Here is an 18,100-nt window from a genome sequence, read left to right as displayed (position 1 = left end):
GAAATATCAATTAACTTCCAAACAAAATTACTAAATTTACAATTGCTGATTTAAGTTTCAGCAGTTTGGAATCATCCCCTATATTGGGGAGCAAAAATCAAAGTGGGTGGAGGATCTCAGGTTTTGTTTTTGTCTGTGTTTGGGTGTTCAGTCCATGGCTGAAAATGAGAAATGCCCAGGGGGATCGACCCTTGAGCCTGAGTCCTGATGAAGAATCTCAGCCTAAAACATTGACTCTTTATTCTTCTCCATAGACGCTGCCTGGCCCACTGAGTTTATCCAGCATTTTGTCCATGTTAGCCTGAAGGAAAAGGCCAGCCTCTTGCCCAATATTATTCTGCAGCCTGCCGATGAAAACGAGGCAAAGAGTAGGTTGTCACGAAGTCAGTAGCAGCCCTCTGTTGAAGGGACTAGAATGGTACTTGAACAGGCCGAAGAGTGGCCAGTAGGGACAAAGGAGCTAAAAGATTCCTAGACTGTTTCAAGAACCTTGTGGTTTGATGTTTTATACTCCGTGAGCTTTCACTCGTCGTTTGCCATCTGCACGATTTGTTCTTTTTCTTGCGCTTTGGATGTTCGATGTTTTCTTTGAATGGGTTCCATGGTGTTTCTTGTTTCGTGGCTGTCTGTGGGAAGACTAATCTCAGGGTTGTGTACTGCATACGTACTTTGATAATAAATGAACTTTGAATCTTTTACGATGATCTAATACCTTGATCAAGTGTGACTGGACCTGAAGAAGAGGACCTGATGGTTAAAAGGAAAGGCCGTTTGAATTGGGTGAAGGAACTGGTGGAGAAAGATCAAGACTACAGACAGAGTGCATTATCATTGAGTGATGGTCAGAGGATGAGGTGGAAGAGTAGTTGTCAGAACTGGGGAAGGCAGCAGTGATGATTAGCGCATGAAAATCACTAGCCTTCGGTGGATCAATAGGCTTCTGTGCTGTACTTTTCTATGACTCTAATGGATTTAATATAGCCCACATTCAGGGAAGTATTTATTAAGCACTGACCCTGAAGCCGTCCATTTATAAACTGGTAATATACACTTAGACATGATCTGCTGTTTGCAGCCTACTGGGGCATGTTTTTTCCCTGATGAAACCCCTTTGATAGTTACCTTTCTGCATTTTTCTGTAATGCTTCTATTTTGCTTCCTCACTTATTCTGCTTTCCCCTGTTTCTTGGAGGGGGGAGGAGACGAGGAATAGTCCACAAAGAGTGCCAGTAATCGGCCAGCAGGGGAAGTGTACTTGGCAGCTTATCTCTCAGTCTCTGCAGTTTAAAATACATCCAACTAACGTCTTGCAACAGCTGCAAGAAACGAGAAAAACCATCCCTCTTATCCTTCATGATGATTTGTCGCTCGCGTTCATTATAAACACTGCCTTAGCAATGGCTGTTAAGATTATCATGAATATTCATGCTGAGAAGTGATTCCAGGCAGCATTGGGTTGGCCAGTAATATTATTCCATCAAATATGCATAGAGGCAGTGCTCATCCTTTGCTGCAGTAAGACCCTCCATTAATTTCCTTGTCAGCAGCATGACAGACAGTGCAGTTTCAGGAAATGCAGGTGCTGGGAAGATAGATTACATCTGCACAAGCACATGCACGTCACCATTCATATCAGTGCATCACCTATATAACTAAGGGTGAAATGTACTTGTTACAGGAAAGTGAGCATTTTCTGTCATGCTGCACGCGCAGCCTGCATTCATTTTCCTGGAAACTACCCGGACGTTTTCATTGAGAACAAAAGAAGGAATGAGATGGTGATAAATTGAAATGAGGGAATTAGACCAATCATGCAATCGTTTCTTCATACAGCTGAGGGACATGAGGCACCGACTGCAATTTTAATGACTGCCAGGAATGAAGAATGCGCTTGATTTTCCCAACAAGTTATATAAAGTAAATGGATTATGAGGCCATTTTGAAAAGATTTATATTTCCTTTTAACTCTTTGGTCTTCATACAGAAGTCTTAAGTCTCCCTTGACTCGAACTGTCCTCTTGCTGATTTCTGACAAGACACTGTTCTGAAATCCCCTGAAATGTACCCGAGCGCCAGTGGTCTGCTGCTGCCTGAGTCTGCACTCCTACTACCAGATACGTCTCTACCAAAGGAGGTGTAAGGCACTCCTTCCCTTCAGGTCACCCTTGGGCAAGATGTAGCACCTGCTTAGCCCCCCGATCAGGTTCACGTGAATCCTTAAGAGCAGGTGGTGGATGGTCGTATGAGCAGCTAATGCACATCACAAGCTCTGGCCCTGACCACTGACGCCAGGCAGACATCTCTGAGGAGTATTGATAATGGCTGGGGTCACTCGTCTTGTAAAGACACTTGCCCAAAAGAAGGCAATGGCAAACCATTTCTGTGGAGAACTTTTCCAAAAACAGTCATGGTCATGAACAATGATGATGACCATCAGGCAGCAGTTCCTTCCCACTAACAACATGGACTGAAGTCTGTGTTAATGGGCTTCATATTGACAAGGTTATCGGAAGTCTTCCTGGGCAGCAGAGAGTTACAATGGCAACAATTAAACTTCAAAGTGCAGCATAACCAGAGGTCATGTGTGATACCATAAAGTGGCATTCAGAGATGATGAATTACAAAAGGAGGAAAAGTTGTATCACTAAATGTCTTTCACATGAAAGAATAATCTTCCCTAACTTTTAATTTCAAATGCCCTCACTTTCACCATCTCAGCAAAATGAAACAATACAGATGAATAAATTTACAGCAACGTACATTTACAATCAAAGAAGTTTTGTGTGGTGATTGCAGGAAAGTTATTCATATTGACTATTTTTAATGTGCTCATTCAGATTCTCTCACCAGTTGAATTGAAGTTATTTTTCAGAACGTTAGCATATTGAGTGATTTGGTAATGTTAGCATTAATGAGACATGGTTGAAATGTTTTATAATAAACAGAATTAAAGATTTTACACCTCATGATAAAATCCCAGATTTGTCAGTGATAGTTATATGGATGTACATGTGCCTTACAGGTGAATACTATTTTCAAAAAATGATCTATAACTTAATAAAATACACTCAGTGGCCACTTTATTGGGTACACCTGTACACCTCTTAATGAAAATATCTAATCAGCCAATCATGTGGCAGCAACTCAATGCAAAAAAGCATACAGACATGGTCAAGAGGTTCAGTTGTTGTTCAGACCAGACATCAAAATGGGGAAGAAAAATGATCAAGGTGATTTTGGCTATGGATTGATCATTGGTGCCAGACGGGATGGTTTGAGTATCACACTGCTGATCTGGGGTTTTCATGCACAACAGTCTCTAGAGTTGAGAAAGAATCACACGATAAACAAAATTCAGTGAGCGGCAGTTTTGTGGCGAAAACACCTTGTTAATGAGGGAGGTCAGAGGAGAATGGCCAGGCTGGTTCAAACTAACAGGATGATAAGAGTAACTCAAATAGCCATGTGTTACAACCTTGGTGTGCAGAAGTACATCTCTGAACGCACGACATCAAACCTTGAGTGGATGGGCTACAGCAGCAGAAGCCCATGAGCATACACTCAATTGTCATTTAATTAGATTCAGGAGATACCTAATAAAGTGGACAGTGAGTGTAGATATTTGCATGCAGCTGTCAACCTAGTAAATAACAAAATAAATTTTGTACAAATCCGTTATGAAACATGGCATCTGCAGTCAGACAGAATTGGACAGTCCACAAGATGTGGCCCATTGTTCAGTCATCAAGCATTTTTGCGAACAAGAGCATTGATATGAGAATCAATTGTTTGTCACTAACTGTAAGATGTGAAGCGTTATAAATCTAGCAAGGCTTCTTCCAAATCTTACATTCCTTCTAATTAAATCCTTTGGAGTTCCTTGTCTAGTTATATGGTATGGACTACGAAATCATGATGGAATTGAGTATAGATCTACCATTGTTAGTCCTACTTTCTGTGAAATCTTCCTCGCCAGTCTTAAGGTTTGGATGCTTATAATTGTGATGGTGCTAAACGTTGAGCAGAATTAAGTCGCTGCTGTGGGAACATTGTCTGGTTTATGCATTTGCGGCGCTTGTTCGGACATCTTGTTGAGCAAGTCACATCCAGTTAATCCATCAAAGTTTGCCACAACAGTCAGAGGAGGTATTACCCAACATTAGTTTTAATTAGTTTTAGTTCAGATGGCTGCCTTTCTGAAGGAATGATTGAAGAAGCCCTACATATAAATCTGATGAGTTAGGAACATTAGGTTTCTTCTTAATGAGCCATTTATATTTCTATGGCTGATGTTTCATCAGTGGATAAATATCTAAATAAAAATAAAGAACTCTATAGTGCCTTAATTGAGAAGCTATGTCTTTTTTCTTCATACTTTATATCTTAAAATATTTAAGTGAAGAATTTCAACACATTTTAATTGCTTTTAATGTAAAAATCTAGTCATTCTTCAATGATGTTATCTAAGCTCCATATAATATTGAGAACCATATTAGACTCTTGAGCTAAAACTGAAACTGATGATTACACTCAACCAGCCAGGCAGCATCTGCAGAGGGAGGCAGAAAATGGATCAGCCATATGTCAGTACCTCCAGTTGAACTTTGTCTTTTTGTGTGTTTTCCCCCTAGCCATCAGTCTGTGGTTTTGTATTGCCATGTGCTCTTGTTTGTTTTCATGCCCCATGTGCTCCTGTCTCTCCTCCTGCTCTACACCGTCCCCTGTATTACTGAGTACTCTGCCTCTCACCTGTTTCTCTTTATTTCCTGTTCTGCTGCCACTTCTGTCTCATTGTGCTCCACCTATCATCTGCCTCTCTGTTTATTGCTCAGTGTATTTCAGTCCTGTGTTTTCACCTGTTTGTTGCCAGATTGTGCCAGTGAATTTTCCTGAGCCTTTCCAGCATTCGTATCTGAACTTTGTCCGTCTGAATATCGACTCTGCCTGAACTTTGACACCAACTATGTTTGCACCTCAGGATTTGTTACTCACTGTGTGCATAGTATTGGGTCTGTGATTGGATCCCTGCTCCAGTGCCCTGACACCATGATGAAATGGCAGAGCAGTCTTAATTGGTCAAGTGGCCTAACTCTGCTCCTGTATCTTATGTTCTGATGTAGAATTAATCTTTCACATCAGGATCATTTATCAACGCTTCATCATCATTTTGATAAATAAATTTCAAACTGAATAATGATTTCTTCTTCTATCTTCTTCTTCTACTGACTGAGCTGCTGAGTATATCCCACAATTTCTGTTTTTAATTTCAGATTTCCAGCATATGCAATTTTCTTTGTTTTTAATATAACTTTTGAGGTTTGCAATATCCATGAAAAACTCAGAATGACATGAGATCAGTGTGGTCCTGTCCAACCTTCCTAAAAGTGGGCAATATTGTATGTTGATGTGACTTTAACTGTGACCTGAGTGGTGATTGAATGACCTTTGCTTGGAATTTGCTGAAGGAGCAGGGAAATTTAGACTGGATCAGGACTAACAAGAAAGCAGAAAAAACCTCAGTATAAAATTGAACTCTTATTCACTTGTTAAAGAATGGACAAAGTGAAGACTCTCCTTTATGTACTTCCCAATGAAATATAGATTTCCTCTTAAGTAAGCTGCAATTAGCATTAAATAACCTAGCAAAAATTGTGCCTGTCACAGAAGAGTGTTATCTGTATTTGTAACTGCTGTCTTTAGCAATGATTTTTATTATCATTGAAATACTAAAAAAAATTACACAGATCTTTACTAGTCTTTAAAATGAGGCAAAAATAAATTCTAGCAAGGCAGCAGTCTAGGTTTATGTCCACATAGGGCCTATGGCACATTTAACTAATATGAAATATGTACAAAGTTGACTGATGTTATTTATTAATTGAATAGGAATAATGAAAATAAGTCATAGGATTGTATTTGGGCATCCTACCTGTTATTGGTCTGGGTGTGGATTTATGATCTTATAGGCATAGTTGCTTAGCCAAGGGTGGTAGTGGGGACAAGCTCCCACTACCTATTAAATGCTCCCAATGGCGTGCACCTCAAATGGCTTCTGACAACCAAGTCCAGCTCCAGCTTTCATGTGTGGCTTAGCCCAGCAGAACCGTTTCTACACTCAGGAGAAGGGGCAAAGGCGGGTGACTGGTGCCTTAAAACCAGTCACTTTGGGCAGATGGGGCTCATCCGCCATGGTTGGCAGCTCATCTAGGAGAGGGAAAATCTGATCTCCACTGCCTTGCAGCTATACCCACTTATAGGATGGCTTCGGGAGTAAAAACCAAGAGAAAAGTCCGGAGCTGGAGTCCCCAATACCTACATTGAGTTCAATGCCGAATGGAAACTCCTGCAACGCTTCTGGGACCAAACTGAATCAGTCTCTGCCGTCTCTTTGGGTTCATCAGATATGTGGAGAGGGGCAGCTTGCTACATTGGCAACACCTTGCTCTCCATATTGTACTGCCCTGGCTTTGTGTATCTAGACAGCTAGGATGCAACATCTGTAGTTGACCTTGACCAATATTTCACCAAGTTGATAAATTGGACAGTGTATTTTTGCATGACAGGCATCATGTAAAAAGCAACATCATAGGACAACACGCGGGTCCTGACGAAGGGTCTCGGCCCGAAACATCGACAGCGCTTCTCCCTATAGATGCTGCCTGGCCTGCTGTGTTCCACCAGCATTTTGTGTGTGTTGCTTGAACATCATAGGAGATTTGTTTTAGCTACTGTCAGTTTGTTATATTTTCACCCTTATTTCTCCAGTCTCTCTGAGGTCTTTATTTCCCCTATCTTTGTATTCTCTTCTAAGCATTACAATCATAATGGACCTGTACCCCACACATCACCAGGTTCAAGAACAGCTATTTCCCTTAAACCATTTGGTTCCTGAAGCAACATGTACAACCCTAATCAGAGCAATACATACATTGATAACTTTGCCCTACAATGGACTTTCTTTTGTGCTCATTGTGCCCTTCCTTATAATTGTGTATAATTAATTTTTCTGTTTTTTTGTGAATGAAGTTTATCTGATGGTATGTGCCTGTGAAGCTGTACTTGCATGACTTGTACATATGACAATAAACTCAACTTTGACTTTCCCTTCCAAAATCCCACAAGTTCATGTACAATCTAAACCCCACACATCCAGGTGCAGCCCAACAGCACTGGTTTCTGGTAACACACACAAAATGTTCTAAGAACTCAGCAGGCCGGGCAGCAACTATGGAAAAGAGTAAACAGTCGACATTTCGGGCAGAGACCCTTCTTCAGGACTGTTATTTATGCTCCTGATTCCAAGGTAACGGGACAAAAGTTATTGATTTATTGAGATACAGCTGAATAGGCCCATTTGTTCTTCAGCAGTCCTGAAGATGGGTCTCGTCCTGAAACGGCGACTGATTAATTTTTTTCTATAGATGCTGCCTGGCCTGCTGTGTTCCTTCGGTATTTTTTGTGTGTGTTGCTTTGGATCTCCAGCATCTGCAGATTTTCTCGTATTTGTGAATCCAGCACTGATTCCTGCTCCTTTTCTATCCCTACTCCTGGAAATGTCTTTAGGCCGCTGCCTGTAAGGAGTTTGTACGTTCTCCCCGCGACTGTGTGGATTTCCTCCGGGTGCTCCAGTTTCATCTCACAGTCCAAAGCATACCAGTTGGCAGGTTAATTTGTCACTGTAAACTGTACTGTGATTAGGCTAGGGTTAAATCGGGGGTTGCTAGCTCAAAGGGCCAGAAGGGCCTACTCAGCTGTATCTCAGTAAATTAATCAATCGATAAATAAATAAATATATAAGGTCCCATTATCTTGGAATCAGGAGCATATATAGCAGAATCAAGTCACTTGCTCTTTGAGTAAGTCCTGGCTTTGCTCATGAGGGAATGAAAGACCAGATTGCAATCAGTCATTCCTGTGCTCTGGGGGTGGGACAGCAGGCCGATAACAATGGTTGTCTTAATTCAATAAGACAGTGGCAGATGGAAGCCTGGATACTAGGTTAGGGAATTACTTTCTTCATAAGTATCATTATACATAGGTCTCAAGAGAAAGATTAAAGTGCCCCAGTAAAATTCAATGCACGGAAATTGTCTGATGTTACTCTTCCGCAGATGCCACGAACATCTGCCTGTTCACTCCGGCACAGGTTTCTAGCCTGCCCAGATATTTTCAGCTAATCTGCGCTTTCAGCTGTCTTTGCCTGACTCTGGAGGTGTCGGGGCCGGGGAGTTAGACAACATAAATAAGGCCTAAATATTATAATGGTGGTAAAACTGTTTTAATAATAGAGGCAGGTGGTCCATAGCAACCTCAGGAGTCAGTGAAGTCTACGGAAAGCTTATTAAGGGGATGGTTGGGGTTGTAATCATGTTGGGAGATTGGGATGTTGCGTAGGAAATGGCACCACATCAAGTGGTGCTTTGAACCGTGGACACCTGAACCTGATTTCCAGTTCAAGGCTGCACAGCTTGAGATTTAAATTAATGTTTTTTTATCAACTCCTTCAAATTATTCTGTTTTAAATGAGATGATCTGAAATGTTCTGGCAATATCACGTTTTCCCTTCATAGTAATTTTTTAAAACAGTCTTTGGAGCCAACTTCACAGCACGGTTTTGGCCAAATCTTCCTGAGGTAAGTGTTTTAATTTTCAACTGTCTAATTAAAAAGTAAAGGTTCATGGTTTGAATTCTCTTTTGACATGCAAATGAAATGAAGTAGCAAACATTATCCACACACAGTTTTGTGTCCTCCTTTGGTCAGGCTGCAGGAAGATACATTTGATATTTTGTCATTGAGTTGGCATTGCAAAGCTGACCTGAATCTATTATGTCTGTCAGATGCTATAGACAGTAAAGGTTCAACTCAGGTTATTTTTATTATTGCCAGGAAAGTTTCTATTCACAGAAATCAAAATTAAAATTTTCTAACATTACACTGAGAAGAAAATCTTTCTCAGTGGGTAATTCTAAGTAAAATCACCAAAAGCACTATTATAATGTAATCAGGTGACCGTCGAATCTTATTCAGTACCGTTAAAAGCGTACTTGGGCATTCATCCGGGTAATGCTAGAATAGTCATCTGTGCCTTTAAGTGGAGATGGTGATGTCATTACGCACACGTGGCATAGAGGGGAGGCCATTTTGTTTTCTGCTGCAGGAGCTGGTGGGGCATTGGAATCAAGCTCCCCCAGAGGTACTGGGCTTGGTGAGGAAAGATTTTCACGAGTAAAGAACTCGACGCTGGATAGCGTGGCTTGCAAAATTCCTCACAAGCCAAGTAGAATTGCCACTACCGTATTAGTACTGTATTAGTTTTGTGCGGTTTTCTTTGTATTTTTATACTGCATATACAATTGGTCGAGACACAAGTGCCTGGATCGAAGGTTAAACGGAGACTGTAACGGCAGGACCTGATTGTAAAGTCATTCACTCCATGATGTATTGGTTAGGCACAGGAGTACATTCAGCCAGAGACTCATTCCACCAAGATGCAACACTGAGCGTCATAGGAAGTCATTCCTACCTGTGGCCATCAAACTTTACAACTCCTCCCTCGGAGTGTCAGACACCCTGAGCTGGTCCTGGACTTATTTCCACTTGGCATGATTAACTTATTATTATTTAATTATTTATGGTTTTATATTGCCATATTTCTTCACTATTCTTGGTGCAGCTGTAGTGAAACCCAATTTCCCTCGGGATCAATAAAGTCTGTCTGTCTGTTTTGTTTTAAGACCCTCTTCTGGCACTTAAACATCTAAAACAGATAAAGGAATTAAAACCCGAAAAAGTAGTTGTTGTCCTGGGTGTGTACTTTTCCCCGGGCCACAACAATAAGGTGCCATACATTAACCTTCACAGTTAGGGTGCCAATGATAATAGCTGAGAACCAGCTCCAACTCCCATTTGACAGCATAGACTAAAATGTGCAGATTATTTCCAGAATATTTCAGCCATTTCTTTAAGATTTCCAGCAACTGTAGTTATTTGCAGTATTATTTTTCCTTCTGCTCTGATTCATCTCCTACTTGCATCTTCTCCAGACAGATCAGCAGTAAATAATAATCCTTCTCCACCCTCTTTCAGCCACCTCCACCATTATTTGTCATCCGACCGTATTGATCTCCACCCTGTTCCCCTAATTCACTCCACCCTTCCATTTGTCTGTAAATTAAAATGATTGCTTCAATGTCAAATCATTGATATGAAACATTAACTCTTTACCTCTCCATAGCTACACACACGAAATGCTGGAGGAACTCAGCAGGGCAGGCAGCTTCTGTGGAAATGAAGAAACAGTCGATGTTTCAGGCTGATGCCTTTCTTCAGGACCGGAAAGGAAAGGGGAAGACACCAGGTTAAAAAGGTGGAGTGGGGGGAGAAGAGGATTAGCTATGACAGGTGAAACCAGACGGGTTGGAAAGGTAAAGGGCTGGAGAAGAAGGAATCTGATGGGAGAGGCGAGTGGACCATGGGAGAAAGGAAAGGAGGAGGGACACCAGTGGGAGGTGATGGGCGAGTGAGAAGAGAAACAGCACTATGCAAAAAGTCTTAGGCATATATATTTGTCAGTGTGGAGCAAGGGGCGAGCTTTTAAATCTGGCGGGAGCAAAGGATGTTGGGAACGGTGAGGATGGAGGGCTGCGGGATGGGTGGCAGAGGAGTGCCGGAGTGGAGAGGGGATAGCATGGGTGCAGACACACTCAGCCCGAGACCTTAGGCAAGGTCACTTGATTCCAAAAAATTATGTTTTAAGATCATTCCAGAATGTCTCTGGTCCTTGCTCTTTTCCCAACCATGATTCCTCTCTCGCTGCCACCTTCCCACTCTCAATCCGTAATAGAGACCCATATCAGAATCAGATTTATCAATACTCGCATGTGTCATGAAATTAGTTTTTTTTGTGTGGCAGCAGTACAGTGCAATATATAAAATTACTACAGTCCTGTGCAAAGGTCTTAGGCACCCTAGCTATATAAATGCGCCTAAGACTTTTGCACAGTATTCAAAGAGGCCAGAGTGGGGAGTAGCAGAGGTAGGGGGAGCGAAGTTTTACCAGGAAAAATCAATGTTCTTGCCAGCAGTTGCTAGCTGACCTGCTGAGTCTGTCCCACATTTTCTGTTTTTACTTCAGGCACGGAGAGCAGGAAAATTGTGACATTCCCCTCTGTGAAACTGTGGTTCCAGTGCAGCTTCATTGCTGTAAAAGTCAAATCCTGCTATTGACATGCTAATGACGTGCTACGATAGTTAATCTCAGGATAGCAGGAACGTGATGTAGAGCTCGTTCGTGTCTACCCTGATGGCAAGAGGTATTAAAGCACTGATAGTCCCTCAAAAATCCATCTGGATGAAATTAGCCAATGCTGTAAATATTGTGTGCACTGGTGTGCAAATGTGGGGGAAAAAAAACAAAGACACAGGTTAAACAGACGAACTCCACACAGTCATCACCAGAGGTCAGGATTGAACTTGGATCGCTGGAGCTGTGGTAGTACCTGCTGCACCACTGTGCTATTAACTCTTTATACATTGGTATTTTCTATTCATAGTAGATAAGTTAGATCAGTAAAAATAAATAAAAGGAGTCTGTTGCATATCCAATTCCACATAGTGGGGGGAAGAGTGTATTAATTTTACCCTGACTCTACTAGACAAGGCGCCTTGTTAAATGTCACTTGATTTTACTTTCCATTGACTTCAATGCTAAATGATTGCCTGTACACTTCTGAGCCAAAATTAGCTGGGTATGCTAAGTCTGGTGTGTCCAAATGCTGTGCCAACTTCATATCCAATGATGCTGACTTGTGATAAGGAGGATAATATCTTTACACACTTTCATCATCTATTAGTTTTGGGCACATTCACTACACAGCAGTTGAACTGTAGTGCAAAGCTTCCTATTCTTTCCTGTTCTGCAGTGTAAAGTCACAACAGACATTAATGCAAACATCTTTCTCTTCTGACTTCCATAGTTTTTTAAAACACCATTCAGATCCACTTAGCAGTAATTGTGCTATATTATTTTAATGGGAAACAAGGGAGAATTTCACTTTCAGAAGACATTGTGTTGGCTATGAAGGAATTAAAATAAGGAAGAAAACATCAACTCCAACAAATCAAGGACAGTGGAATTAGACAAACCAGTTGATCTTTGTTCTTGGCATTTGGTTGAAAGAATGGAGGCTGCCATTTTGTGAAACAGCTCTGTAACCTCCATTTTGTGAGCTGTCTTGTGAACTGATTTTGCTCTGGAATAGCTGTATCAGATTGCTTTAAAAAGGACACAGTGATGCTCCTGATAAATCTGCTAAAATAGATGATTACTGTACTTCCAAATAAAAAATTATTTGTGAGGTGTTCTTTGGTAAGATAGAATATGCAGGTTTATAAATAGGGGAGTCTGTGTCTGAGCCTAGCATCTGGCTGGTCTGCTGATTCAGAATAAAGAGACATTAAATTATACAAGTTGTCTCTTGTGAGAAGGGCAATAAAACGATGCTGGCTTGAACCAGAGCCAATGGGAAACTGACACATTAGCCAGATAGGCCACAGCCAACAAGATTAAAAAATGAAAAGCAGTGAGAACTCTGGAGATTAACTATTGCAAGGAAGACCCTCATGCCCAGGGCTGTGAGAAGGATCAGTCGTTTGGCCAGCCTCATTTCAGTGTTATAACTTGGAGAAGTAGTCTGAGTGAGTATTGGTAGAGGGAACAGAAGAATTCATGTTTTAAGTAGTTAGTCCAGGTTCAACAGTTATGTGATATTCATGCAGAGACAATAAAATGCAAGCTTTGATTAATAGTTGTGAATTACCTAGCCTAGATCAGTTGATGATAGTCAACAATTGGACCTGAAGAATAGGTAGCAGAAGGTCAACCTAGAAATTGATACTACTAAGGAATGAACGATTGTGTTAATTTGCTTAAAGTTTTGTCTGCCTTGTCAAAAAGGGCATGAGTTTATAATACTTGAAATTAGAATACATTGAGGTTTCTTCCAAAAAAAATGGAAAAGAACGTTAAAATTTTGCCATGGAAAACTATGTCCAGAACATATTTGGGCCTATTTTTGCTCAAAGTGTTACAAATTTTTGGCACTGTTGCTGAAACATCCTTCAGCACAGCTGAAGAGATCTTTATGTACTTATTAATTAAAGTGGAAGAGGAAAGCTGTCAAAAGTTTAATGACACTGAGTCAAAGAACATCCTTCACACCAGAGTTGGAATTCATCCAGTAGTTATGACATCTGTGTCTTTTAGTCATGTCTAAAGACAACACAAATCAAACTTATTGGTTTAATAATCTGGTTCTCAGGGGCAACAAGTTTACAAGGGAAAACTTAGTTAGCTAGATACTTCTATTCGATATTTGGAGTTTAGTTTCTCTTGTTCTAAACATTTGCTGAAAACATCTTAAGACCAATTTGGATCTCCTGTCAAAATTTGTGAAAGTAGGCACAATATGAATGTGTAATACAAGGGGGGCATAATTTTAAGTTTATCAGAGGAAAATATAGGGAGGGGGATATCAAAGATGAGTGTTTTCTTCAACACAGTGTGGTGGATGGAACAGTGTGGGTGCATGGAACTTCCTGCCAGGGGTGGGGGTTGGTAGAGGCAGATACATTAGGGACAATTAAGGTTCCTAGAGAGGCACATGGATGATAGAAAAATGGAGGGCTATGTAGGAGGGATGGGTTAGAATGATCGCAAAGTAGGTTTGTAGTCAGCTCAACATTGTGGTTCCAAGAGTCTGCACAGTATTGTACTGCAATATTCTAAGTTCTAATACATGTTGTGGTTTGCACATAACATCACATGGTTCCAACTGGAAGCTGGGCAAAGAGCTGGCAATACCACACACTGATTGTTAAAAAGCGTGTTAAGTTCCTGGTGGAATTCACCCATATGTAGCTACAGAAGAACTGTTTAAAGTGCTGTCAATGGAGATAAGAGAAAATGTAAGGGGAGCAGTTAACAAGGTGCTGTGTGTGTGGTTTTTCCACACCATGACCTGCCCCAGTTAAGTGTTTTGTCACAACAAAGTGTGGAATGATCACAGAGCAAGAGACTACAGCAAATATCAATATTATATATAAAGTTATAGTAAAATGAAAAATTAAAAATCTATATACCAGAACTAGTCAGCTTTATTTTTAATATTGTACATTTACTTTTTTTTACAGATGAAAACAGGTTTAATAAGACCAACATTTTATTCTTCAAACTGCCTTAAGTCATAAGACATACTTAAACTTAAATAATGAGACAGTCTTCTTGCTTTATTTTATACTTCCACATATTTTTAATTGAAATAAAAACCTGCTTTCTATAATTAGACTGCTGCTCACCATGAACATATACTATAGATGCCAACTGTCCCCTAAATGCCCAAAGACACAGCATCAACTATTCATGCATAAACAAACACATTTGCATGCAAATAACTGAGCTCTCTGCTCTTCATAGAATACAGCTGATATACAAGTTTGCAACAAAATACAGAATGTTATAGTAAACATTTAAAAAATAATAACACTGAATTATTTAATAGGATGGAAAATTATTAAATATTGGAAACAATTTGTTATGACATAAGTTAATTGAAAATTATGCAAAATGTTTAGATTATGACAGTCAATATACAGTAATTACTGGAGACTACCAATCATAATTTCAACAATTTATTTTTGTATGTTGAGACTAGTTGAAGGATATATACTGCAGAAAGTTTTATAGGAATGAACTGTAGCATTATTTAAGAAAGCCATTATAATATCTGTTAATTTGTAAGGGGCTTGTAACACATTATATTGCTGAAGTTTTTATATCAAAACGGAAAGCTTGATTGCATTTCTGTGAAGGCCATTTATGTGCAGCTGGTGACCGTGTTGCCCATCGTGAAGGTAATCGCCGGTTTTGTGGTCGAGCAGGACGGGAGAAACTCCTCTCGTTCAATCTCACTGTCACAGGCAACAAAGTCTGTAGGAAAAATTTTTGAGTTAGCAGGAAGAAATGCTACTGCAATTCTGCAACATCCAGTATATTCGGATTATTTGTTTATTTATTGAGATACAGCGTGGAATAGGCCACTCAGCGACCTCCCAATTTAATCCTAGCCAAATAATGGGACAATTTACAATTGACAATAGACAATAGGTGCAGAAGTAGACCATTCGGCCCTTCGAGCCTGCACCCCCATTTTGAGATCATGGCTGATCAATTACTATCAATACCCGGTTCCTGCCTTGTCCCCATATCCCTTGATTCCCCTATCCATAAGATACCTATCTAGCTCCTTCTTGAAAGTATCCAGAGAATTGTCCTCCACTACCTTCCGAGGCAGTGCATTCCAGACCCCCACAACTCTCTGGGAGAAGAAGTTTTTCTTTAACTCTGTCCTAAATGACCTACCCCTTATTCTCAAACCATGCCCTCTGGTACTGGACTCTCCCAGCATCTGGAACATATTTCCTGCCTCTATCTTGTCCAATCCCTTAATAATCTTATATGTTTCAATCAGATCCCCTCTCAATCTCCTTAATTCCAGCGTGTACAAGCCCAGTCTCTCTAACCTCACTGCGTAAGACAGTCCAGACATCCCAGGAATTAACCTTGTGAATCTACGCTGCACTTCCTCTACAGCCAGGATGTCCTTCCTTAACCCTGGAGACCAAAACTGTACACAATACTCCAGGTGTGGTCTCACCAGGGCTCAGTACAAATGCAAGAGGACTTCCTTGCTCTTGTACTCAATTCCCTTTGTAATAAAGGCCAACATTCCATTAGTCTTCTTCACTGCCTGCTGCACTTGCTCATTCACCTTCAGTGACTGATGAACAAGTACTCCGAGATCTCTTTGTATTTCTCCCTTACCCAACTCTACACCATTCAGATAATAATCTGCCTTCCTGTTCTTACTCCCAAAGTGGATAACCTCACACTTATTCACATTAAACGCCATCTGCCAAGTATCTGCCCACTCACCCACCCTATCCAAGTCACCCTGAATTCTCCTAACATCCTCATCACATGTCACACTGCCACCCAGCTTAGTATCATCAGCAAATTTGCTGATGTTATTTTCTATGCCTTCATCCAAATCGTTAACGTAAATGGTAAACAGCTGTGGTCCCAATACCGAGCCCTGTGGCACCCCACTAGTCACCACCTGCCATTCCGAGAAACACCCATTCACCGCTACCCTTTGCTTTCTATCTGCCAACCAGTTTTCTATCCATGTCAATGCCTTCCCCCCGATGCCCTGAGCTTTGATTTTACCCACCAATCTTCCATGTGGGACCTTATCAAATGCCTTCTGAAAATCGAGGTACACTACATCCACTGGATCTCCGCCATCTAACTTCCTGGTTACATCCTCGAAAAACTCCAACAGATTAGTCAAGCATGATTTACCTTGGTAAATCCATGCTGGCTCGGTCCAATCCTATCACTGCTATCTAGATATGCCACTATTTCATCCTTAATAATGGACTCTAGCATCTTCCGCACCACCGATGTCAGGCTGACAGGTCGATAGTTCTCTGTTTTCTCCCTCCCTCCTTTCTTAAAAAGTGGGATAACATTAGCCATTCTCCAATCCTCAGGGACTGATCCTGAATCTAAGGAACATTGGAAAATGATTACCAATGCATCCGCAATTTCCAGGGCCACCTCCTTTATTACCCTAGGGTGCAGACCATCTGGACCTGGGGATTTGTCAGCCTTCAGTCCCATCAGTCTTCTCATCACCGTTTCCTTCCAAATGTCAATCTGTTTCATTTCCTCTGTTACCCTATGTCCTTGGCACATCCATACATCTGGGAGATTGCTTGTGTCTTCCTTAGTGAAAACAGATCTAAAGTACTCATTAAATTCTTCTGCCATTTCACTGTTTCCCATAACAATTTCACCCAATTCATTCTTCAAGGGCCCAACGTTGTTCTTAACTATCTTCTTTCTCTTCACATACCTAAAAAAGCTTTTGCTATCTTCCTTTATATTCCTGGCTAGCCTGCGTTCGTACCTCATTTTTTCTCCCCGTATTGTCTTTTTAGTTAAGTTCTGTTGTTCCTTAAACACTTCCCAATCATCTGTCCTCCCACTCACCTTAGCTCTGTCATATTTCCTTTTTTTTTAATGCTATGCAATCTCTGACTTCCTTTGTCAACCACTGTGGCCCCTTTCCCCCCTTTGAATCCTTCCTTCTCTGGGGGATGAACTGATTTTGCACCTTGTGCATTATTCCCAAGAATACCTGCCATTGCTGTTCCACTGTCTTTTCTGCTAGGCTATCCGTCCAGTCAACTTTGGCCAGCTCCTCCCTCATGGCTCCATAGTTTCCCGTTCATCTGCAACACTGACACCACCGAGCTGCCCTTATCCTTCTCAAATTGCAGATAAAAGCTTATCATATTGTGATCACTACCTCCTAATGGCTCCTTTACTGCGAGATCGCTTATCAAATCCTGTTCATTACATAACACTAAATCCAGAATAGTCTTGTCCCTGGTCGGCTCTCGTACAAGCTGTTCCAAGAATGCATCCCGTAGGCACTCTACAAACTCCCTATCCTGTGGTCCAGCACCAACCTGATTCTCCCAGTTCACCTGCATGTTGAAATCCCCCATAACTACTGCGACATTACCTTTGCCACATGCCAATGTTAACTCCCTATTCAACTTGCACCCAATATCCATGCTACTGTTTGGTGGACTGTAGACAACACCCATTTGGGTCCTTTTGCCCTTACTGTTCCTCAGTTCTATCCACACAGACTCTACTTCTCCTGACCCTATGTCCCCCCTTGCAAAGGACTGAATCTCATTCCTCACCAACAGGGCCACCCCAACCCCTCTGCCCACATGTCTGTCCCTACGATAGCACGTATACCCTTGTACATTCATTTCCCAGGTCTGATCTCCCTGCAGCCATGTCTCCGTTATCCCAACAACATCATAGTTACCCATTCGCACCTGGGCTTCAAGCTCATCCGCCTTATTTCTGACACTTCGTGCATTCAGATATAGAATTTTTAGCCCATTTCTCCTCTCTTTGTTTGAATCGCTGCCTATTGTGCTTAACCCAGCTCCCC

The 18,100-nt window shown here is 41.1% G+C and overlaps 1 protein-coding gene across 3 annotated transcripts in view; it reads right to left on the bottom strand.

The window, feature by feature from the left end:
- Positions 1–14,138: 14,138 nt before the first annotated feature.
- Positions 14,139–18,100, bottom strand: part of mtcl3a (MTCL family member 3a) — a 43,629-nt gene continuing 39,667 nt past the window's right edge. For all 3 annotated transcript variants that reach the window (XM_073057330.1, XM_073057331.1, XM_073057329.1), the window contains one exon: positions 14,139–14,988. In XM_073057330.1, the coding sequence (XP_072913431.1) occupies positions 14,815–14,988 (174 nt within the window). In that variant the 3' untranslated portion in view covers positions 14,139–14,814. The remainder of the gene's footprint in view (positions 14,989–18,100) is intronic.

This window comes from Hemitrygon akajei, chromosome 9 (genome assembly GCF_048418815.1).
Source record: "Hemitrygon akajei chromosome 9, sHemAka1.3, whole genome shotgun sequence".
Taxonomy (NCBI): Eukaryota; Metazoa; Chordata; class Chondrichthyes; order Myliobatiformes; family Dasyatidae; genus Hemitrygon; species Hemitrygon akajei.
The sequence above is the reverse complement of the archived record's forward strand: the minus strand, read 5'-3'. Positions and strand labels throughout refer to the sequence as shown.